General features: G+C 35.4%; 1 protein-coding gene across 1 annotated transcript in view; it reads right to left on the reverse strand.

The window, feature by feature from the left end:
- Positions 1-25,062, reverse strand: part of LOC150082232 (uncharacterized) — a 1,008,282-nt gene that overhangs the window by 625,703 nt on the left and 357,517 nt on the right. The window contains exon 40 of the mRNA XM_090379191.1: positions 7,095-7,268. Within this exon, the coding sequence (XP_090235317.1) occupies positions 7,095-7,268 (174 nt within the window). The remainder of the gene's footprint in view (positions 1-7,094; positions 7,269-25,062) is intronic.

Consider the following 25,062-nt stretch of genomic DNA (forward strand, 5'->3'; position numbering starts at 1 on the left):
GGAAAACAATAAAAATGCACATATATATATTGTATGGTTACATATATACATTTATAACACATGTCATATTAGCCATATGAAATTATGTTTGTTTTAAAAACCAAAGCCAGAAGTCTGAGCAAAAAAAAAAAAAAAACTCAATCATTGACTGAATTTGTTGCTCCATTCCAAGTCAGTATGCCATGTCTGCTTCTTCTTGAAGAAAAATAGCGATCTCGTTCTCAAACAAAATGAAAGCTTCAGTTGCCTTTTTTTTTGTGAGCTGTTTTACTTGCAGTGTTGGTTGCATTTCCTCTTCCTCCTGTGCCCTTACCCTTTGTTGCTCCAATTTAATTAGATCCTCATTGGTCAGCTTAGCACAGACCTTTCCAAAGTGGGCATTGCAACATACCCCAAAGTGTCATGTTGTGTCCCAAGGGGTTTTGCCAAATTTTGACATCGTATCAGCCTGTTTTCACTCTGATTCCCTTTCACTACATACACCGATGAGCCAAAACATTATGACTTGCAAGTCCTTATGCAAATCGAAGCAACTGCAGGTGAACTATGGCATGTGCACAGGTCAGGACATGGTATATAAAACACCTGATACTGAGCTCCGTTAATCAGTGTTACTCTTGTTCTTCAGATGGGAAAGGCAGCAGACTTAAGCGAGTTTGACAAAGGCCAAATTGTAATGGCCAGATGACTGGGTCAGAGCATATCTGAAACAGCACAGTTGGTGGGGTGCTCATCGTCAGCTGTGATTAGTACCTACCAAAAGTGGTCAGAGGAGGAGGAACCCACGAACCTCTGGTGAGGTGTTGGATGACCAAGGCTCATTGATGCTCAAGGTGAGTGTAGGCTTTCCCGGATGGTATGTGGCAACAGAAAGGCGACTGTGGTGCAACTCACTGGTAATTGGAATGCTGGTGATGACAGTAATGTGCCACAACACACAGTACATCGAACCCTGCTGAAAATTGGGCTGAATAACCACAGGCCACTCTGAGTGCCATGATAACCACGATTCACCGACAACAGTGCCTACAATGGCCATGTGAGCATCGAAACTGGACCTTGAGTGATTGGAAGAAGGTCATCTGGTCTGATGAATCATGTTTCCTGTTGCACAATGTGGATGGCCAGGTACATGTGCGTTGTTTACCTGGGGAAGTGATGCCACCTGGATGAACCGGGGAACAAAAACAAGCCGGTGGTGGCGGTGTCATGCTTTGGGAGATGTTCTGCTGGGATACCCTGGGTCCAGTCATGGTCTTCCCCTCTGGCAGTGGCATCTTTCAGCAAGATATTGCGCCATGCCACATCACCCGGATTGTTCGAGACTGATTCGCGGAACATAAGGAAGACTTCCAGGTATTTGCCCTGGCCTCCAAATTCCTCAGACATCAATCCCATCAAGCATCTGTGGTTTGTGTTGGAACAGCAACTCTGATCTGCGGCATCTCAACCACGGATCTTACAGGAGTTAAAGGATCTGCTGGTTATGTGTTGGTACCAGATACCACAAAGACACATTTAGAAATCTTGTAGCGTCCATGACCCGCCGGGTACGAGCTGTTTTGGTTCCGCGTGAAGGACCAACATCATATTAGACAGGTGTTCATAATGTTTTGGCTCATTGCAGCTGCTGAGCTCCAGACAAATTCTTCCTCTTTGAAAGATAATGATTTATGTAGTCGATTTCAGATGGCTTTGGTTAAGCTTGTCCTTAATACCATACATCTTCCCTCTCTCTTACTGTTAGCATTAGCATTAGTAGAGGCATATGATGCAAGAAAGCAAGCTTATGCAGCATCAGCCAAAAAAAAAAAACAAAAAAAAAAAAAACTTCCATTTCACCCCTCCGTTCGTTCGAAATACCTGTCCAGCTGAGCCTTAAATTTATTTAGGCTATCAACTTCCACCAACCAACTGCCCGCTGGCTAAAGGCAAATTTCCACACATCTATCCTACATCTGTCTTTCCTCAATTTGAATTTATGCCCTCTCAGGTGATTATTTTGAGCAAGAGGAAGAATCCCATCAGCATTGAGCATGCTCAAACCATTCAAACCTTTATACACCTCTACCAGATCACCTTGCCGGTGCCTAGTCTCCAGACACTGTAATTTACAAAACTTCAGCCTTTCTTCGTAAGAGCAACCCTTTGTTCCATTCACTAATCTTGTTGCCCTTCTCCGTACTCGTTCCAGCAGCTCTACATCCTTCTTGAAATGAGGCCTCCAGACCAGTATACAATACTCAAGGTGTGGCCTGAACATTGCCTTATACAAGGGAATAATCACCTCCTTATCCCTGCTAGAAAAATTCCTGTATATCATTGACAAGATGCCACTCTTGCAGCCCATCTGCACTGCTCAGAGAACTTCATATCTGCCTGCACAATTACCACCAGGTCCTTTTCAACCACTGTCAGTGTAGTACCACAGAGTTGATACGTTACTCTAGGGTTGCTGTTTCCCATATCTAGTACTTTACATTTGTCAATGTTAAACTTCATTTGGCACCTCTCAGCCCATATGCTCAACTTTTCCAGATCCTATTGCAGCAGCATAGCGTCAGTAGTGTCCTTAACAACCCTGCCAATATTCGTATAATCTGCAAACTTGGACATTAAGCTTGATATACCATCATCAATATTATTATAAATACAAAACACGATAATGGACCCAACACTGAACCCTCAGGGACTCCACTAATAACATTAGTCCATGATGAGCAGTGTCCATTTATTACCACTCTCTGTATTCTCCCCCTCAACCACCCCTTTATCCATAGCAGCAATTTGCCTCCAATGCCACACTGCTCCAATTTGTGCAGCAATCTTCCATGTGCGACAGTATCAAAAGCCTTTCTAAGATCCAAATATATAATATCAAAGTTATTCCCTGCATCCAGTTTTTTGTGACTGCATCATAGTATCCAATCAAATTGGTCAGGAAAGACTTCCCCTTAACAAAACCGTACTGTGTCCGAGCTATAACTGAAGTCTTGTCTAGATGATACTGCAGTGCTTCTTTAACCAGTGCCTCCATTAATTTTCCTGGAACAAAAGTTAAACTCACAGGTCTATAATTACTTGTGTCAGCCTTTGATCCATCTTTGTGAATTGGGGTCACATTTGCACATCTCCAATCTATGGTGGGTACCTCCCCTGAGTCCAAGGAAGCTCTCATAATTTTGGCTAAGGGTTTGCTTACTTCCTTTGCTGCCTCCTTTAATATAACTGGATAGATCCCATCCACCCCAGGTGCCTTTCTTGTATTTATCTTCAACAATTTCTCCTCCACTTTACTCTCAGTTATTACAAGATTATCTAGCTTACTGCCAGACTTGAATACATTTCTGGCATTCCCCTTGCTGAATAACTCCTCATGTGTGAATGTCAATGCAAAATATTCATTTAGTTTGTTAGCTACCTGAGCAGGATCATCAACAGTTGAACCATCGATATCAAGTGGACCAATCTGATTCATCCCCTTCCATCTAGAGTTTACATAAGTAAAGAACTCTTTGCTGTTTTTCTTTGCATCCCTTGCCAAAGATTTCTCATAATCTGCCTTCGCCTGCCTAACCTCCTTTGTAACTTGGTTACAGATCAACTTGTATCTATCATAGGCTTCTGTGTCACGTATTAATTTATATGTATACCATGCATTTTTCTTCTCTGCCATATGTCTCATTAGTTCATCTGACATCCATTTAGGCCTAAACGTTGAACAATATTTCTTAGTTGGCATGTAAAGCCTAGTAGCTTCCAAGATAAGTTCTTTGAATGCTTCCCATTTTGAATTTGCTGTTGGTAACATCATCAGTTGGTCCCACTGTATAGAATTTAAATACTGTCTAAGACCATCATAGTCGCCTTTACGAAAGCAAAAACCCTTCCCTTTACCCCTGATGGTAGTTACCTCTTTGTGTAAATCCCACTTCAGCATACTGTGACCACTGCCACCTAGTGATTCCTTTAACTGCAGATTCTTAATGCATGAAGAATCACTACTGATAATCAAATCAAGAGTATTACTCCCTCTAGTTGCCTCTCGAACATGCTGATGTAGAAAACAATCATCCAATAAATCCACAAAAGCCTTGCTAGTGTGTGTGACCAACCCACAAATTCCAGTCAATATCTGGGAAATCCACCATTATAAGACTCTCTGATTTACTGGCCCACTCTATTTCCCTGTACAGTTTCTTATTATACACATCAGAGTCATTAGGCCTATAGCACACTCCTACTCTCAATTTTGATCTCCCAATGCTTAAGTCACACTAAACTGACTGGACACTGCACTGTCCAGTGATGTCGACTGGCTTCACTTCCTTGGATTTTGTGTGTTTCTTAACTAACAGCATAATCCCTCCTCCCTTTCTATCCTGTCTATCTTTTCTGTAGACGTTGTACTCCCCAAATTCCAGTTCTGCATTCCTTATATCTGTGTGACACCATGTCTCTGATATCCCAACAATATCTGCCTTTGATGCTTTGAGCAATGCCTCAAATTCATCAAATTTATTTACCAAACCCCTAGCATTGGTGTACACGCAAATATACATGCACCTGTTTCTATTCTTAGCTACCCTAACACAACCCATGTGTTTACTTGTATTGCAATGACTCCCAGCAGTCTCTGAAATATCCTGCATCTTGTTTTTCAGGCTTCTGCTCATTCCAATAGAAGCAGTGCAAAAATCACTTTCACCTCTGCCAGTGGCTACTGTTAATCTATTAGTCCTTGTATCCCCCCAAGCGAGCAGTTTTCCGACCCACCTAACACTGCCTCGATAGCATCAGCAAATATTCTTGCACCCTTTCCATTTAAGTGTATCCCATCCCTGTAGAAGCAGTCTCTTCTATTAACAAGTACAGACCAGGCTGAAAAAAATTCGCTTGAGCCTTGCACAATCTTTCCAGGGCAGAATTGATCGACAAGGCTCTCATCTTATACTCCCTCCTATTGTGTCTGGGCAGAATTGCAGTCACTTTCAAATTGAACCTGTTGTCTACATGTTTTTGACCCAAAATGAAGGCAATTGTGTACCACTGCATTTATCATAAACTTAAAGATAAGGAACAAAAGGCATAGGGCACAGGCACACCCATGAGGGAAGAAGAAGATATTCAGGTAGCTAAAGCCCCCCCCCGCCGCAAGAATATTTTGTCTACTGTCATATAAATATACTGTGGAATTGTTAACCTGTCTCTGTACGATACCACAAATATATGGAAAGGATGTAAAAGGTTGCCTGGGACTGCCTAGTAAAATAAATAAATAGAAAATAATAATATTTTGAAGAAAAAGAATAAGAAAATATTTTTTAAAAAAAATTCATTTTTTTGCTACTTTTAGTGCAGTGCAATGTTAGCTTAAATTTTACCATTAGTACCTGATAGATTAAAATTAAGAAAGCTAACAGTATTCAAACTTTCAAAACCAGCAGAACAACTAATTATATATAACAGTAAAATTATATGTGGGTAAGTAATGTCTAATTGCAAAGCAATGGCATTAACACTACATTTTTCACTATCATCATTAAACATTACGAAACTGAAATACCATACATATAGTGTAAATGGTATATATGAGAGTAGAAATAGCATTCATGTGATCAACAGTATGAAATTACACCTTTAAGTGCTAAGCAGCTTAATAAGAAAATAAGTTGAAATATAAAATTGTGAATTTGAAACTGAAATACATGTAAAGATGGTAGGTTGAGGTGTCCATTGTGCAAGATGAAGTAAAAAAAAAAAAAAGGAAGGCGGAAATATAAGAGAGGAAGAATTTAGAAAGTTTAATAATGTGAGGGAAAAAACTAAGATATAAGCAATATAAGATAAATTATATACACAGTGCCAGTATTGATACAAACATTTCAGGAAATTTATTGTTCAGAGGAAAAAGACTAAATTTTATATAAAGAAATTAAGTATAAAAGCCAAGGAAGAGAGAAAAACAATTTAAACATTAATACTGATAAGACAGCAGTATAGAATATCACAGTGAACAATGTCAGAGGACTATAACTATGACAATCCATCTGGGACATAGTGTTTTGTACATCTAAACTGATGCAAAGTAGTAAAAGGTTATAAAGTAATAATAATAAAATGTACATTTATAAACCGCATTGACCAAGATGATGGTTCCTGTGCTTTGTACTGTATGTTAATTTACCAGTAAAATTAAAAATATACAACTGGTTTAAATAAAAATTAAATCAATAAGGTCAATGTTAAAAAAAAAGTATGCCATAAACATAATGAGGAACTGATAATTACATGGGCAGGAAAAAGATGGCTTGCTGAAAAAAAGACTATTTGTCTTCTCAGTATTGATGTTTAAAATATTTTTCAACTTTCCTTGGCTTTTATACTAAATTTCCTTATATAAAATTTAGTATTATTCCCTTTGAACAACAAATTTCCTAAAACATATGCATCAATAGTGACACTCTGTAACTATGTAGATATAATTTGTCTTGCATTACTTATATATATTTTTTTTCACTTTCTTTAAGCTTTCTAAATCCTTCCTTTCCTATATTTCTACCTTCCTTTTTTCTTTACTTTGTTTAGATTGGCATCCTGCACAATAAATACTTCAACATACTATCTTTACATGTACATATATTATTCACAATTATATATACAGACATTGCAAGGTGAACAATTTTAAACCATTTCTATCCTTTATTCCAAAAAAACTGATCACAAAATGTACAATGATGCACCTGCTTGTGAGACTTATTTTGATATGCCAATTCCAGAGTTAAATAATATATAAACAAGTGAATCTTTTTAAATACCACTTATAAAACTTTCATTCATTATAGCAAACAAAAATACTCAAATACCCATGCAGATGACAAAGATTATATATTTTTATGCCTACTGCTCCAACATTACTTTCATTATTATTTATTTATAAAAAATTAAAATTAAATTTAAAATAATAATGCTGAAAAAATTATAAATATCCTTCTTTAACAGTATTGATATATTAATTCTTCACTTCAAAAAATTATATACTAGTAATATAAATTAAAATTTTTTTTTTAAAAAATTCAAGTTAATTCAAATACCTCTGATCATTTTTTATAGGCATTCCCCTTCTGGACCATACAACTTCAGGTGGAGGATTGCCTCGAACACGACACTCAAAATGCGCATCTCCACCCTCAATGAAACGCCCACCAACAGGGGGCTTTTCAAATGTGGGTGGAGTGGCATTAAGAGGTCGGCGGGTCGAAGGGTACCTAATAAAAACATATTTAAATAATCTTAATGTCATACACAACAATTAATTGAAAAAATTGTCTAAAAATTATAAGAATGACACATATTTCTATATAATAATAATAATAATAATTATATAATATAATACAATTTATTTATCAAGAGAATGTTTACAATAAATGAACTTGTTAAGAAAAGTGAATTTCTTGACAACAAGTTGAAATTCTTCATTTACAACAGTTTTGTATACAAATTCTTTTACTACCAGAAAAGACAATGAAGTCACTACTCATAGTACATTCCACACTGTAAACAGAGATAGTAATTTATCTGTATAGCAATTTTAATCCACTGTATCATTGAGTATCAAGAATTTTCTTATTAGAAAATTTGGAATATTAATATTAATAATATTAATTTGGAATAATAATAATAATATTCTTTTATTGCAAATATGATTAGTTAAAAAATATATACAATATATAAAAATATTTTTACCCTGAGACAGCTAAGGAAAGAGGATTTTATAGGGGTGAAACCCTCCAGCTAAATATAGTTACATACAATTTAATTTTTTAATTTACACTATGAAATGTGTATGTTAAGCACAGAAAAGTAAGCTGTATCATTGTCGTTGTTGGTTTAGCAATTTATTAGGTGCATCGGCAACTATGGACAAGTGCACCAGATGTATCATTAACAAAGCTATCCACATCAATAGAAAAATTGTTATGGACATAATTAATTATTTTATATACATTTACATATGTAGTAAATGTGTATTTTACATTTTACACGTGTAATGTACATTTTCCACCCCAGTCACTGGCAAAATAATTAGAGAAATCTAGACAAGAGTAAAATGAGATAAACACAAAAAAACTCAGTCAAAAGTAACTTTATTTATTCTCTCTGAATGTACACACAGTTATAAGAGATGGATGGTGGAAATGATGTCCTTGTGCATCTATACACTTTTGTGCATATGTAACCATATTCAAAATGACTCGATGCAAAACAGTGATGTTGATAGCCTCAATATTTCTTTGAATGCTGTCCTTCAGTTCATTTATTGTGTGGGGGTTGTGTTTATAAACTCTTCATTTCAAATATCCTCACAGTTAAAAGTCACAAGAAGACAAATGTGGAGAATGCAGCAGCCACAATCCTTTGCCAACTTTGCATTCCTCTGTGAAACTGTCATGAACACGGGCCAGGGTTCACGAGACGTGTGACGTCATCCTATTGAAAGTAGCAGTTTTCCTGCTCATGTTCTGTTAACTGAGTGTAGAAGTTCTAAAAAATCTAAAGATAAACTGCTGTGTTCACTGTAGTGTCAAAAAATATTGAGCCAACGATTCAATTGCCAGAAACCGCACACCAAACCTCGATTTTCTGGTCATGAAGAGGTTTCTGATGTAAGTTGCTATGATTTCTGGCACACCAGTATCGAGTGTTATGAGAATTCACATGACCAAAAATATGGAATCATACCTCATCACTCAAGGAATAAAGCAGTGGGTTGAGTTCACTGTCTGCAATCTTGTTAAGGAGCCACTCACAATAATTCAGACATTTTGCTGCATCAGGCAGCAGTAATTCTTGGACAATGTCACACGATAAGGTTTCAATTTCAGGTAATGAAGTACACGAAAACAAGAAGTTGGTTTCACTTCAGTTTGTTGCGACAATTTCCTGATAGATTTTCCAGGGCTAGTTAAAATTCTCTTTTGAATGTTCAACACCGCCTCTGGAGTCCTAACAGAGGGTAGATGATTTCTCATTGTGTTTACAACGGAACCTGTTGTCCGCCATTTTGCAAGTAAGAACTGAATAGTACTCTTAGCTGGGATGATACCAATAGGAAATTTCTCAGAAAACAATTCCTGTATTTCCTTAAAAGAGCCAGTACATACATAGGCTTCCACTATACAAATCCTTTCTTGCACAGAATATGGCATTCTCGACAATACTCTCACACACACCTATCACTTATGAGCACCAAATGCCGACTGCATTGAGTAACACAAACTGAAATGATTTGGCTAAAATTCATTCTTTGAACAACTTCGCGTGGAAGTTGTTCAAAAATGAATATCACACTAGTATGAGGTGGGCTGGTTTTACTTAGAACACCCTGTCTATGTTGGCCATGGTAAAATACGCATATACACATTTTACCATGGCCAACGCAGGGGTTGCCACTTTCTAAGTTTTCAGTTTTCCCTAAAAATTGCTTACACTGGATCTACTCTTCCATTTCTTTTTTGTCTACAGTGAGGCCCACACATGGTTTCTGGTTTTGACATAGTGAGTCAACTAACAGCTTTAATTTTTAAATTTTCATTTTATCTCATTAATTCTCAGTTAGGCCAACAATAATCAATGTGCACTATGTATACATTTTATATTTAATTAATTTTATATATATATTTTTTTTTATAAAATTAAACTATATACTAGTATTTAACCATTAGGTCCTATAATATATTGGTAACACCATACTGCATATTAATTATCACAGAAACAGAGAACCTCTTATTGTTGTTTTTCCTTGCAACCTGGGTGGTTGACACCTAAAAAATCATCTAGATTGTAGGTAAGCAACAATAGGTACTTTGTATATTATCTTGTGTATATATATTCTTTAACAATCTAACATACATTTACCTACATGTACTCCATAAATTTAATTAGGTATGTCTATCATTTATTCACTACTGTTTGTCAATACTTTGACAATGCAGTATTGGCAAAAAGAAGTTATTCACTACATGATATACTATAATATATATACATATATATTTCTTTTCTTTTTTTCTTTTTTTTTTTTTTTTTGGCTTTTTTTTTTTTTTTTTTTTTTTTTTTTTGGCGCAGCATAAGCCATAGGCTTTCTTGCACCATGCGGCCGTTACTAATACTAATACTAATATCACATAAATTTAGCAACTCCATTTATTACTTAAATGCATTTTCTTTAAAATAATGAAAATGCTATCAAACTTCGTACTATGAAAACTGATAAGCTTGCACCATTTTTTTTACATTAAGACAGTAAATGGTACAGTATTTATTATAATTTTATGAATCAGATGTGGCTATGTAGCATTTCAAGCTATCCAGTAATTCATAAAAAATTAACACCTAAGAATGGGCACATTTCCAACAAGGAAAAAAAATCAACATTAGTAGAATACTACCTTTGTTTAAAGCATGTGTTAGAACAGAACAAGCACATAACTGACCACTATATATTTAAAATGTGGCAGTCAAGGTTACAAAACCAATTAATGACAAATTCTCACTGAATTGACAGCAATCAGATCTATATAAAGAACAGTAAGATCCATTGTAGAAAAGAATTCCTTCAGCAAGCCCTTTAAATATTTTATGATCAGATGGCATCAGCAGTATTTAAAGTACTCCACCTAGTTTACTTTAGCCCATGATAGGGTTCCAATTTAAACTGAAGTAACCAAGTACTATTCTAATTAAAGATTTTTGAAAAACTCTTTAAACATTTTATGATCACATGGTAACAGTGATATAAAAAGTAAAAAGCACAGTTTCCTTGATTCCATGGGCTTGCTTAAGTTCCAATAACAGAGCTTAGTAAGCTTTGCACGTTACACAGAATTCTGATTATAAAGCCTTTGGAACAGAGCTGTCTACAAATACTAGAAAATTGCTTAACAAATTTTCATTAAGCTTTATGCTATTCAAACTTTGATTTTTAAAGCAATTATTGATAACCCATAAAAAATATCCTGGATCTATCCATATTGCTTTAAAGGCTTACAAGCATGTTGCATCATGAAAATAAAAGAAAAGAAAAGAAACTTTTGTCAAGGAAATCAGAATTACAATAAGTGGAAACAAATACATGGTTAAAGTAAAAAATATAGCTGACATTCCTTTTATGAGTTCTCACAAGTCATTCTGCTAATAAAGCAATAATATTTACAAAGAATGAGAATGATTTTAATTATTATAAATAAAAGTCATTTTACGAATAATTTCTGAAACAGAAAAGAGAAATAAACCAAATAATTTAAATACTTGAAACTGGAATACTGTGTCCAAGTATGGATACCTCATCTAAAAAAAAAATCATTACGCATCTTAAAAGGGTCCAAAAACAGGCAACCCGCACAGTGAGATTAGCAAAATGGTGACTGTATGAGGAAAGTCTTTGATTATGTGGGCTACAGAGCTTGGTAACCAGGTACCTACCTTAGAGGGGACCTGATTGAAGTCTATAAGGCTCTGAGAGGGGATAGTAAAATGAAAAAAAGCAAATTTTTCATTGTATAAAGGATTATAAAACTAGGAGCTATAAGTTCAAACTACAGGAGAAGAGGTTTAGACTGGATTGTAGGGATTTTTCTTTCTATTACATCAACCCACCCTTCCATGTCTGCATTAATTTTTTTTTATATCCATCTTATTGAATTCTAGGTATGCCAGTGCATGGCCATTAAACAAATGAATTAAGTTTAGGCCATTGAACAAATTATCTAAACTTAAAAATATTGGGCTGAAATTATTGAATTTGATGTTAAAATTGGGCTATGTATAATTATTTTGGTTTTCACAATTCTAGATTAAAATTCTGTCTAAACATCTGCTTCTTTTTTTTTTTAATTTCTCAATGGGAAAGTTGTTTCCCATCCTTGGTTTAGTCTAAATCAGTATATACTAAAGGAAAAAAATAATAAAAACAACAATTAATGATTGTAGCATGAAAAGACAAAATGCAAACTGCTCTCATGTTTGTTATTTGGTTTTTAGGAGCATTAGCAACTAAGGCCATATTGCTCCGGGGATATGCGGTGGTCATTCCCTGACCTTTCCGCATCCTCCGTATTTGGTGGTGACGGGCTCGAACCCCGGTCTAAATCAAGAAGCATATGCTACGCACTGCTGCTCCTTCCCACCTGGCTACGGAGGCGCCACTGCTCTCATAAAGCCAGCTGTCCTAGTTAACATCATATACAACCGCTGTGAACAACTTTCTTGTTCAGAAAAAAGCAGATGATTAGGTAAAATTTTTATTTGGAAATTATAAAATATAAACAATAATATTTAGCACAATTTTAACATAAAATTTAAAAATTTCAGTGTAACAACAAACAAAAAATAGCCTAAACCTAAAAATTAGTGAGTCAGACCCCATTTAATTAAAAACACTCTCTACATATATATATATATATATATCACTGATTAGGAACTGTAGTATATGCAGTGTGTGTTCTGTTATTTGATAATAATTGTTCTGTTAAAATCAACATAAAAATGCTTGTACATAGCTAGAATAGAAAAAAATATATTTTTATAGATGAGTAAAATATATATCACTTGTGTTATAAAAAAAAAACAGAAATAAATGAGTGGGTAGGCATGTATGTGTGTGAGAGAGATTTAAAATGTGATGTGAACCACACTAACCAAGTTGTGCCATGTTGGTGTGGAAGGAAGCTATCTATATAAGTCTGTCTAAAAATAGTTACATGAACACTAGTGCTTTAGTCAGCAGTCCATTCAGTTGTTCTTTACTTCTTAAAAAAAACATGCAAGCTCATTGGGTGTCCTAGTTTAAAAGTGTTGACATAACAGAATGAAAAACATTTTAACACTGACCCAAAAATATGTAATTATTAATTAATTATATTTATTTCCTTGCATCTTTTTCATTATTTTCTAATATCCTACACATTTTATTATTTAGCATCTAACTAAATCTCCTATAAAGTTTAAGTGCATAATATTACCTAATATATAACTAAATCTCCTATAAAGTTAATCTCCCCACCCAAAAAAACTTCACCACTTTGGAAATATAATGCCTTTGAAAGAAATATATGCTTCACTGAACTGATTCATAATTAATTGCAGTAACCTTAATTACATAAATGAAACAAATCCAAACATTTTAATAATTTTGTCTCCCTCATCAGTGACAATAACAAACTTTCTAAAAGCAGGAACACTTATTATGTTTATTAATACATAGAAAAACAAAATAACTATAAATAACTACATATATAAAGCTATTTGAGCTTAACAGATACACTCAAATACCAGTAATAAATAACAAGGTTATAGGTGGATAGGAGAAACTGGGAACTTTACTCCTGTTCCTGGTAACAACTTATGATGTGCTGCTTTATTATTATTATTATTAGCTGTAAGGTGCAAGGAAGCCTGAGGCTTATGCTGCACCAGCCAAAAAAAATTCCTGAGTTACCCTGAGAGAGAGAGGGAGTCAAAAGTAGAAGTGATATCCAGCTCAGGACCCTGAATGTGCCAAGCCCATACTCACCAGACGTGAGCCCCTGGGGGTGTTAGGCATGGAAAGCCTTAGAGTTTCGTGTGGTGCATAACACTGAATTTCTTGGGTGGTTAAAAGTGAAGACATGGTGTTCTTTAATAGTATGAAATGCAATATCACTTGACTGAAGGCTGCTCCTAGAGTTCAGGGGATCCAAGTTGGGGAATTGTTATTAATTGAATTAATTTTATTAGTGTTAGGATTTAGGGTTATTTTCAGTCCGAAAAGCAGACATTATCATTATGCTTTTCTGCTATGACAGTTACTGTCATTCAAACTATACATTATTTCAAGTTTATACTTGAAACGGAAGTATACTAGTGTTTTTTTTTTTTTTTTAATTAAGGCTTAAGATGCGATTCCAGCAATTTAGTTATGTTGGTTTCTCGATTACACATTCCTGAATCCTGATAGATGATCTAGTGGATTAATAGGTCTCCTACACATAAGAAGAATTCGTTTTCCTACATATAAAAATAAAAGTTAATTGCGTAAAGAAATTTAAAACTAATTTTCTATGACGATAAGACTGATCAATTTTCGTTTCTAATAGTGGGGCTAATCCTTTGGCGAATACTCATAATCTGCAATACTGTGCTTTGCTCGTTTTTTTTTTTTTCTCGATTGCGAGCTTCGTTTCCTCCGCACAGCACGCAAGCTACGTTTTAACCAACGGTCATGGTACGCGGGGGGGGGGGGTAAGATACTCCGCACTTGGCAACTAATAAAGGCATTTTAAATTTCTTTGCTCAATTAACTTTTATTCCAGTACTCAGGAATTATTCTCTTGGCCGCTGGTCAAAATATGGAAACAAAAAGTTTCCAAATCAGTGGCATATCATCACGAGTTTTTGGAATGTTTCTTTATTGGCTCAAAAAATTGTTTTCCTTTTGAATCCAAAAATCAACTCAATGGCCTTGGTGTGGCTACACCACTGGCTCCATTGGAGGACACGCTACTATCCTCAATCGAGAAGCGTACATATACACTGAAGCGGTATTATAAGCGGCATAAGCTGGAGTAATAATCCAAATTTTGTATATATTTTAATAATGACTGCTTTGTATTGATTCTCTGATATGTACTATACTCTGTACTGCTCAGCTTCTTCACTAAAATTTAAGGTCTTAATCTGTATTAAAATATTGTCAATATATCTCAAAAATCTGTATCCTAGATTTTTATACATTTCCGTCCCTCTTTCCTTAAAAAAAATTGAAACATAATAGGGATGGCAAAAAATAACCCAGTGTGAAAACTAACTATGGTCTAACACAGTGTATTAACCGATTACAACCCTGGAGTGGGTAGGCGTGCGATATTTCTTAATCGGTGCATATTCCTACACAAATCAACCAAAGAAACTTGTTCTTTTATGGAATCTATATTATTAAAAACACAGTTTTACTAGATATCACAATAGGTCCGTAAAACAGCAAGTGTTCATTTAATGACACTTACCGTGACTATTATATGTACATCCTTACGTACATCACTGACTTGGTCAACCTGATACCCAAAACGGTTATCTTGAACATTTTCAATCAGTTGATTAAAAAAAGTTCAAGACATCAGAATCAACGCATTTAAGATATTCAGAAATACAGTGAACAGAAAGAAACATTAAATACTTTGACTGTTCGCTATTGATGACTTCGAGAAAGTCATCAATAATAGTGAAACTGTCATAATATTTCTGGAAATCAATAGAAACTATTAAATACAAATAAAGAAAATATTAAAATCAAGAAATAAACAAGAGTCAACGCTCTACTGTAAAAGAGCCAGAGATCGGAGTACAGATACAGTGCTTCGTTTCAAGGTGTAACAACATCGAAAACCATACGAACTGTAAGAAGCAACAGCAGTAACTGTACACACAACGTCTCATCGTGTTAGAGTTCAAGAACTCATCGGGATGTTACATAATGGCTACTATTGAATGTGGGTAAACCACGATAAGGCAAAAAATCAAAAATCAATTTCAGGTAATATGTGGCATATATTACACTTCGGTTTAATAATAAACGTCGTTTCTTCTATGTATCAATATACCTTTTATCGGAACTTCATAAAAATCGTTCTTTTTGTGAAGAACACATTAAATGAACGATAACATATCGGTGATCACAATAAGCAGCGCACACTCGATCTGAAATACGGTGGGATACTTTATCATTTGAAAGCGGAAGCTTTCAGTGGTTACGCACTCAGCATAGCATGATGCTATGTCAACTGTTCAGTACAAGACTCAGCAATTTAAGTTTTTGACACGTTGCAATTCTATGGGCCACTCGAAGGGGTTCAATGGAAACTTAGCAATATTTATGAAGTTCTCCTTTATCCCTCAGGGGCACCCAGGAGACTGAGCTGGATATCATCATTCTTCTCTTTCTTGGTGATTCCTTTCTCTCTCTCTCTCTCTCTCTCTCTCTCTCTCTCTCTCTCTCTCTCTCTCTCTCTCATAAGCCTTAGGCTTCCTTGCACTATATGGCTAATAATAATAATAATAATAATAATAATAATAATAAAGAAAATACATCGCCAAGGAGCTCGGAATGTTCGATGACGCATGTCGACAATGCAACCTGGCCTCAGAAATGATCCAACACATCACCGCGGGATGCAAGGTGATCACCCAGACTGAGTATACTCATAGACACGACCAGGTAGCCAGGATAATGCATCAGAAGCTAGCAAGGAAATACCAGTTGATAGAAGAAAGTGTACCGTACTACAAGTACGAACCCCAGGCAGTGCTAGAGATCCCAACCCACAAGCTGTACTGGGAGATCAAAGAGATGTGGCATATGCAACAAGTAACGACCACCCCGTTCATCGTGTCAACCACAGGTATGGTGCCAAAGAACCTACATAACAGCCTAGCACCGATAAGTCTCCCAGCGAACACCTACAAGGAACTCCAGAAAGGTGCAATCCTGAACACCTGTAGGATAGTCAGAGAGTTTCTCGACCAACAGTAACACCAGACATAACAACAACCACCCTGTGTACTTGGTAGCAATACTCTTCACGAGGTGGAATATCAAATCAGGGAGAAATAATATAAAAGCAATAATAATAATAATAATAATAATAATAATATATGGGATAAATTCTGGTTGATCCTAAAATATAATTGTTTTTTGTTTGTTTGTTTTTTTTTTATCCCTCAGTAGTTATTTAACTTCCTGACAAAAGTAATGATGCTTACCAACAATTTTTTTTTAAATTTGGACCAATATAAATCCGGCAATTATTATTTATTTTTTTCATAGATATCACATAGGCTACCGTATACCGAATACTGCAGCTGAATCACTGGACATTATTTGTTGCCATGCGCTGAATGGACAATGTCGCCAATTCATAGAAAAAAAAATTTCTCGGTTCATGTATAAAAAAAAAGCCTTTGCGTTTTGTGCTTTTTTTTTTTTTTGTTATAAATCATGAATTACTATATGCTAAAGCACCTGTTATGTAAGGCACTGCGTTTAAACGGTAATTAGAATGTGGTATTTTCATTTAACTTAATGAAGTTGTGATAAAAAATGTATTATAACAGTTCGTTCCTCAGTTTAGAAACACTGATTTCCATTAAAGCTTTACAGGGAAGAAAATACAGTACAACCTTGATTATGCCAATGCCCCTGTACATCCATCTTTCTTGCAGTACGCATAAACATTGTGGTGTGAATACATCTGAACAAAATAAATCAAATCTTAATCTGAACAAAATAAATCAAATCTTAATACGTATAAAATCATTTGAATAAACAAATTATTTTAATTAAAATAATTTGTTTATTCAAATGATATATATATATATATATATATATATATATATATGAGTCAATGTTATTCTAAAATCGGCATTTCTAATGGAAAATTAAGGTCTAGAGATATTTCGTGAAAAAATCTATTAGTGTGACCAAATTTGTTCCGCCCTCACACTTACATTACGAAATTTGTGAATGGCTCCAATTTATCCGAAAGTTTTGAAATTTTATCAATATTTTTCTATACACTCCCACCTAAACGTTTAGAATCACAGAGCATATGACAACAGTTTTCGTTAATTTTTTTTGAAATTAGCCATGACAATGTATGGTTTAAGAACCCACTACAAAGTATTGCAAAACACTCTAGAATCACCTATAATCTTCTATAATATTGAAACAATATTCCCACTTCCTGGCCCTCGTCTGTAGCACAGTTGGTAGAATCGCGGTCCTCCCAGACACAGGGTGGAAAAGACCTGAGTTCGAGTTCCGTCGATGACGTAAGGAATTTTCACAATGTAGCTGAGTTAGTCGGTCTCAGGTGTGGGTAGGATGGTTTTTTCTTCTGGAAACTCGAGTTTTTCGTCCAGCAAACAGAAAATCGAACACACGCCTTTCACTTTTTTTTTTCGATTTTTAAATAAGGGCATCGGTGGATATATATTCCCTATCCCCGAAAATTTGCCTGGATAATATATCACTATATTCGGAACGCCTAATATACAGTACTTCGGTATAATGAAAAAGAATTCGCAAATGCGATAAAAAAATAAATAAAATAAACGCTAAGATTTACTGTTTCCGAGCATAATAGTCCCGAAATATGGTGCCTTACATACAATAATCAGTAAGATAATGGAAATAATTCTGATTTTAAGTCGCATTGGTGAAAGCCAGAAAATCAGACTTTTACCAAAGCAAATCCGATAAATTCTAGTACACGTAAATATTAGGATTTACCAGAGTTTGGGCTTTTACAATAACATATACACTCTGAATTTTTTTTATCTACATTGAGTTTCGTCTTGATGTTAATAAAGTCAAGGACATTTGGGCCTCTTTTACTTTTTCTGGCACGCTGAAATAAGTAGCAGTCGTCTTGGTGTTTTTAAAAGTTGATCCGATTAGCTGTAAGACTTAACAACGAATTTCAGTGGATAAGGAGTAAGTAAACGTTACCCGCTACGGGCCATTCACCCTTGCTTGTCCATTAAAGTTACGTATACAGATTTTTATTATATTCCTCACAGACATTAAGCTTATAGCATATCCAGCTTTCACTTTTACATTACCATCAGACAATTCACACTATACTGATTCTACATCCACCTGGGTTTGACCAAACTTGGTAATATCTGGTTTAGTTCAATCCGCTTTTGATAAGAAGCACATTCCTGTTCCCCTATGCCCTCCCTATTCGCTCCTGAACACATCGCAATCATCATCATACTGAAATTTCATATCACCAATTTCAAGATGACACCAAGTCTCGGTAAGCCTATAATATCAGTTTTAGAAGACTTGATCAGCAACTGAAATCACTCAAAAGAACGTTCTTTAAATTAACGTTAAACCTAATTTACCCGAAGAAAACGGTTGCCATAATTTTTCCTGCAGAAATCTGGGCTAAACATTTCTTTTATTTTTGTAGAGTTTGAGAATGTTTCCACTGAATGCTGGAACGCTTAGACTCCTGCTATGAATCTGACCCCAATTTTAGTACCGACCATATTTTTAGTGCCATCCATCATAACCACTGATAGCAAATCCCAATTCAACTGGAGGCTGTCAGTTGCTTCTGACACACTCAAAAATATAATATCACCTGTTGTTGTGTCTTTCAAGCTTTTTAATGCAACTAGCTCTTCAGTTAACAAATTATTTTAACGATGTTTCAAAGAATATTGAGTGGAAATAACAGGATTAATCTCTAACAAGACTAAGCTGACGACACAGAGGTGTCAACACTATTAATCAACCGACAAATGTTAAATAATCTGTAAAATGTGTTTTTCATAAATTTTATCGTGATCTAATATAAACATTAATTTTCACGATGTAATTGAAATATCCGCGGGCCGTAGTTTGGGGAAACCTGCTCTAAAGACAGTAAATGGGTTCGAGATCCTGTTCAGCCATCTCAAGAGTCAGTATTCAATACTGAGAAAAGCTCTCAGGTTGCTTGGTGGAGCAGAAGACCAAATCTGTGAAGCTTACAGTGGGATGGGAAGTATACATTTAAGATATACTTTTTAACAAGATCTGGGTTTCTAATGCCGATTAACTCCTGATAGGCAGCCCAGAGCGCTGCATATGCTTTTGCTTTTATGTAATCAAAGTGTTCGGAGAACGTTAGTCCGTCATCCTATTTTAGGCCAGGGTCAATGTGCAATTTAACCTTTCGAACTTCGCATCCGCTTACCACCATAGAGATATTGTTCCTGCCTTTTTTCTTTGTAATTGTCATCTGGGCAGATTTGCTTGGATTTAAATGTAATTCAATACAGTCGAGGTAATACTTCAGTTCATTTATTGTTATTGACTTGTTGATTTGTTTGCTGATTTGTTTAGATCTTTAGATTTGACGAAGAATTTCAGGTCATCAGCATATGTAATAAAGTTGTCTTTATGGGATGCAAAAATTGGGTCCAGAGCTGAAGCAAATAAAAGTGAGCAGAGAACGCCTCCCTGTAGCAGCACTCCCTGCGAAATGGAGTAATGGGCAATAAAATCGCCATGAGAGATTACGAGGCGTCTTATCTTCAGAATGTTACATAAAATCTTCAGGAGATTGCCTTGTATTTTGAAGTAGTACGATAGAATTTGTTCCAGACTCGTTATCGAGATATTATCAAAAGCTGCGGATATATCAAGGAAGATAATATCGAGCTGTTCCTTATTGTTGAGAGCTTTCTGCATCCGGAAAAGGGTCTCAAGGAGATTTGTGACAGTTGATCTTCCAGATAAAACGGAGTGCAGGTGCTCAGTTTCTTTATTTTTATATATTATATTTTATATTATTTTATTTTATATTTATTTTATTTTATATTTTTACTCTATTATCTTATGAAGAAAGCAAAATAGTCGAGGGCAGCAAATAGTCTCTAGGTTATTAGAGTCCCTAAAGCTAATTTGCTCCCCACTCAGCCAACAGTACACAGTTCTATGTAGGAATGACCAAAAAAGACAACTATACTATTATTGTTCCTGTAGCAGGGTTCGTCAAACAGGCATGCTTCTAATGTGCACACATTATATTTCTCTCTCTCTCTCTCTCTCTCTCTCTCCCGCTTATCAGTGACACGTTTCGAACTTGGCTGCAGTCCAAGAATTTTACCATTCTTTGTCTGGCAGCTGTCTTATGAGAAAACTCGCATCCTTTTCCTGCAGCTACGTTCATAAAAAAATACATTTCCCCTTGTCACCTTAGCTTAAAAACAGGAACTGTTTGTTGCACTTTGCACTGGTTGTTGGCTGTTGCACCAGTAGTTCCAAAGACTTACTTAACCACCCGGAAGAATTACTTTTCCGGAATATTTAAGAATGAAATACAACAGTTGTAAGAGAAATCCAACATGAACCGTTTGGAAGCACGCACACAGATACATACATACACGTGCCGCCACAAACCATTAGTTCCACTTTAGAAACTGAAAAACAAACATTTGGACAGTTCTTGAGGATTCAAACAAGAGATGCGAAGGTTAGAGAGTAAGGTTACACAGGGAAATGGAACACTCTCTTCCACATTCTCATAGTTGATATATGAGAAGGAAAGAGGGTTCACGCCTGTGAATAGCCCTCGTGGATAGCAGAGTCGGTATGATCAACGTCCTCCGCCACCCACCGGGGGGAAAAGACCTGAGTTCGAATCCTGTCAATGACGCGAGGAATTTTTATGGGTCTTATTCGTAAAGTGGCTGAGGTAGTCGGTCTCAGGCGAGGGCAGCATGGTTTTCTCCCGTAAACTCGGTTTTTCGTCCAGCAACTGACCACATAACACACGCAATTTACAGACGTTAATTTAATTACGACGCAATACGGCGTAAGTTGCTGGACGAAAAAACCTGTGGCGCCTAAAACCCATAGTCAACTCAGCCTATGGAATTTTTTGTTGTTTAGTGTTTTTTAGAGGTCAATGCTTTCCTAGACAGCTACTTATAGATAAAGCCTCACTCACTTGTGCACAACTCTTAGCCACGATATCCATTCGAAAAATGCAACTGTGCATTCATTTGCCTTACTTGGCAGCCTCGTATTGCATTATAATTTTATTTCTTATTTTATTAAACTTATTTATTTTTACTATGGATATTTTTAGCTTACTTCCTGATAGGATAGAGGGCTTAAGAGATTATGTTTCTTTGAATATGTCTGCCACCTGATAATTTTCGTGTTTAGAGTCAGATACAAATCAAATTCACAATACATGAGAGAGTCCAAGAATAGCCTCAAAGGGTAAGTGATAATTTTATTTTGACGCTTTCTTGAAGCAATATTGAAACAGTATTATTCACCACGCTTACAGAATTAAAAATAGTTTCCGTTAAGTTCTAGTCAAAACTTTGTTGTTTATGGGCAACACCATTTCCAATATTTTTCTAACTCGTTTGAAGCACGCAAGTCGTCCCTAGCTGACAAACTATCTTTTGAGATCTTCTATTAATTAAGGAGTGTAAGCTCATTGGCCACACAGTTTTTAGATACTGTGAATGTAAATCGAAATAAAAAGAACAGCTTAACATTCGACCGGAAGTTAATAAGAATGTTCAAATTTTTCATAAAATAATGCCTACTAATTTTGGAAAAAAAAATCAAGATGGCTTCATTTAACGTTTGAACAATCGAAACTATTAAAATGAACAATTGAAAGGTTAAATTGTCTTTATTAGATGCTGTAATAATAACTTTCGAAGAGGAAAGTTTAAAATCGCCAATCTGAAATCAAGATCAAGGGTAAGCAGTTTCTTTCACCAATAAATCATTGGTTTAAAACGAAGTTATGATATCCATTTGTGATCTCATTACTGGATTAAAAATAAAAACAAACATCAATATATATAAAAAAAACTTATGGACTGAGTGAAGTAAAAATGAATGAAGGATGGGATAAGCTGTGGGCTTTGAATTCCCAACTTTGGAACAGATATTTAGATGTAAATCTTCAGGGATTTTAAACTAGGAAACTTCGCCATTGCAGATATGAGTAATGAGTCCATAAACAGCAAACACTTCAAGGTGCCTGAAGAATTCTCGTAGATAGTATGAATCACAGATGAGATCACTGGAAGAACGTGAATATCTGCTTACTCCACCTATGAGCTATACCATAATGCGCGTTTCGCTAGCATACGTTATACTAGTATAGCTTTTGGCTACGAAACTGATGACAGTAATTTGGGGTGTCAATTTTAGATGTTGCCAATGGAGACTGGAATGCTTTCCTAGACAGCTACTTATAGATAACGCCTCACTCACTTCCCTTCCCTTTGGTAGTTATTGGCGCATCGGCTTCTGTGGCCATAATGCACCTCCCAAGGTTTTTGCAGTACTTTGATCCAAGCCCGAGGCGGGATTCGAACCCGCGACCTTTGGGTTGCCGGGCAGGCGCTTTACCCACCCGGCTAGCCCGGTCGGACTCACTCACTTCTGCACAACTCTTAACCACGATTTCGTACATAACAATAGTCTAATAGTAAAAAGTCAATCCAAAAGTAATTTAGATGACAGCAGAATCTTGATATAAGTTACACCCAATGGGGGGATTGAAATGCTTATTTTATCTGGTGACGTTTACGAATATGATGGTGTCACTTCGTTCTGCATTTATTTGTAAATCTAGCAATTAATTAGAGAAACTTAATTTCCATAACTTTGTGGATATCGGTATGCGTTCCTTCGTGGAATGGAGAACCAGGTATCTAAATATACGTAATACAATTTTTCTATAAAATAAACTACAATACACAGATTTAAGGCTAACCTGATGTACTTTGTAACTGGTTCATTGGTCCAATACTACGGAAAAGCGATTTTTTTTGCAGAACGCATTCTAGTCATTGTGGTCACAGTTTTCATACCTCAGTAATGTATCCGAAATATTTGTTTGGAGTTTGTACTATAGTTCGACTTTTATTATTATTATTTTATCTTTTTTGTTCAGAAAATACCAGACATTTTGTACATGCAATTAAAATTTTGCCTCAATTTAATCATTCAAAATTGTGGTACATTTTATGGTCCAAAAATGCAATAATTAACAATTTTAAATAAATCTACTGTTTACAATTTCATCGTTACGGCGATGTTATCCAAAAAAACTTACTCCAGTTTTAATAATTTTCTTAGTTGTAATAAGCAGTAATAGTGAGATATTAGACTCTTTCTATATTCTAAACCATACGAGTCATCGTAACAGTTGGAAAAAATCATTTTAGAAAGAAAGTGCTGATTATAATTATGATCATTCTGACAAAATTCCATGTAACACACTTGTTTCGTGCTTCTCACTGTAATTCCATCATACTAGTTAACGGTTCTAATTCGTGTCTCCAACATTATCGATGAATATGATATTCTATACATCATCTCCAAATACTGTTTAAGTTTTATACAAATGTGTATTCTATTATTTTGTTATACTTCTATACTTTCAGTCCCTTCTCTCTATAGATCCTGTACATTCTTCACAACTCAATGTACTCAGACCGTTCCCCCTGTGGTACATCAGAACTATATATAGTTTGTTTTTATTCTTTCTAATTCATTACGGATGTCATTTCAATCCTAAATATTGTAGGATTTTATTTCCTGTAGGATTCCCTTTGTTGCTAAAGAAATAAATCCATGTTGATCTCGATCAAACTTTTTCGGTTGTACACTTAAAGAGAAAATTTGGGCCTCCTCCCTGACTTTTAATTCGCTTTTCCATTCTTAGCACAAATCCTTAAATAACAAATAAATATTGATATAAAATAAAGTGTAGACGCTATTTCCGCGTGAGAAAATTTATTTCTGTACCGTTATCAAGTACACGTTGTCCCACATCTTGAAAAACTGCTTGTAAAAATAAAAATTAATTTAGCCTCAAACTAAATAATTTGTTACAGGCTACGTTTATGGATTAGTTACGTTTCATCATCAGGCCAAAAATGTCATTCAGTTTCAGTTCAGATACAGCTAAGCACAACTTCACGTCACCAAAAGAGAAACTAAAATAATGAAACATTTCATTTCAGTTTCTGTTTTGATGACGTGAGTCGTGCTAAGTTGTATTTATATGAACCCCATTTTTAGTCCGATGATGGACTAAAAATGGGGTTCATTTCCGATATTCAGAAACGTAGCCTATAACAAATTGGCTAATTATCATACTAGATGTGGGCTAATGTACGTATGTTTGACTATTACAAAAATAAACTATACTTTTTTCACGTGGAAATAGTGCCAAGATTGTATATTCCACGTAATGTCCTTTTTTTTTTTTTTTTTTTTTTTGATTTGGTAGTTGTTGGCGCATCGGCTTCTGTGGCCATATTGCACCTCCCAAGGTTTTTGCAGTACTTTGATCCAAGCCCGAGGCGGAATCGAACCCGCGACCTTTGGGTTGCCGGGCTGGTACTTTACCCACTCGGCTAGCCCGGTCGGCTATGTCCTTTTGTACTGTATTATGAAGACAAAATAATATTTATTATAAACAA

Source organism: Mastigoproctus giganteus, chromosome 8 (assembly GCF_048544385.1).
Source record: "Mastigoproctus giganteus isolate SK-2022 chromosome 8, ASM4854438v1, whole genome shotgun sequence".
Taxonomy (NCBI): Eukaryota; Metazoa; Arthropoda; class Arachnida; order Uropygi; family Thelyphonidae; genus Mastigoproctus; species Mastigoproctus giganteus.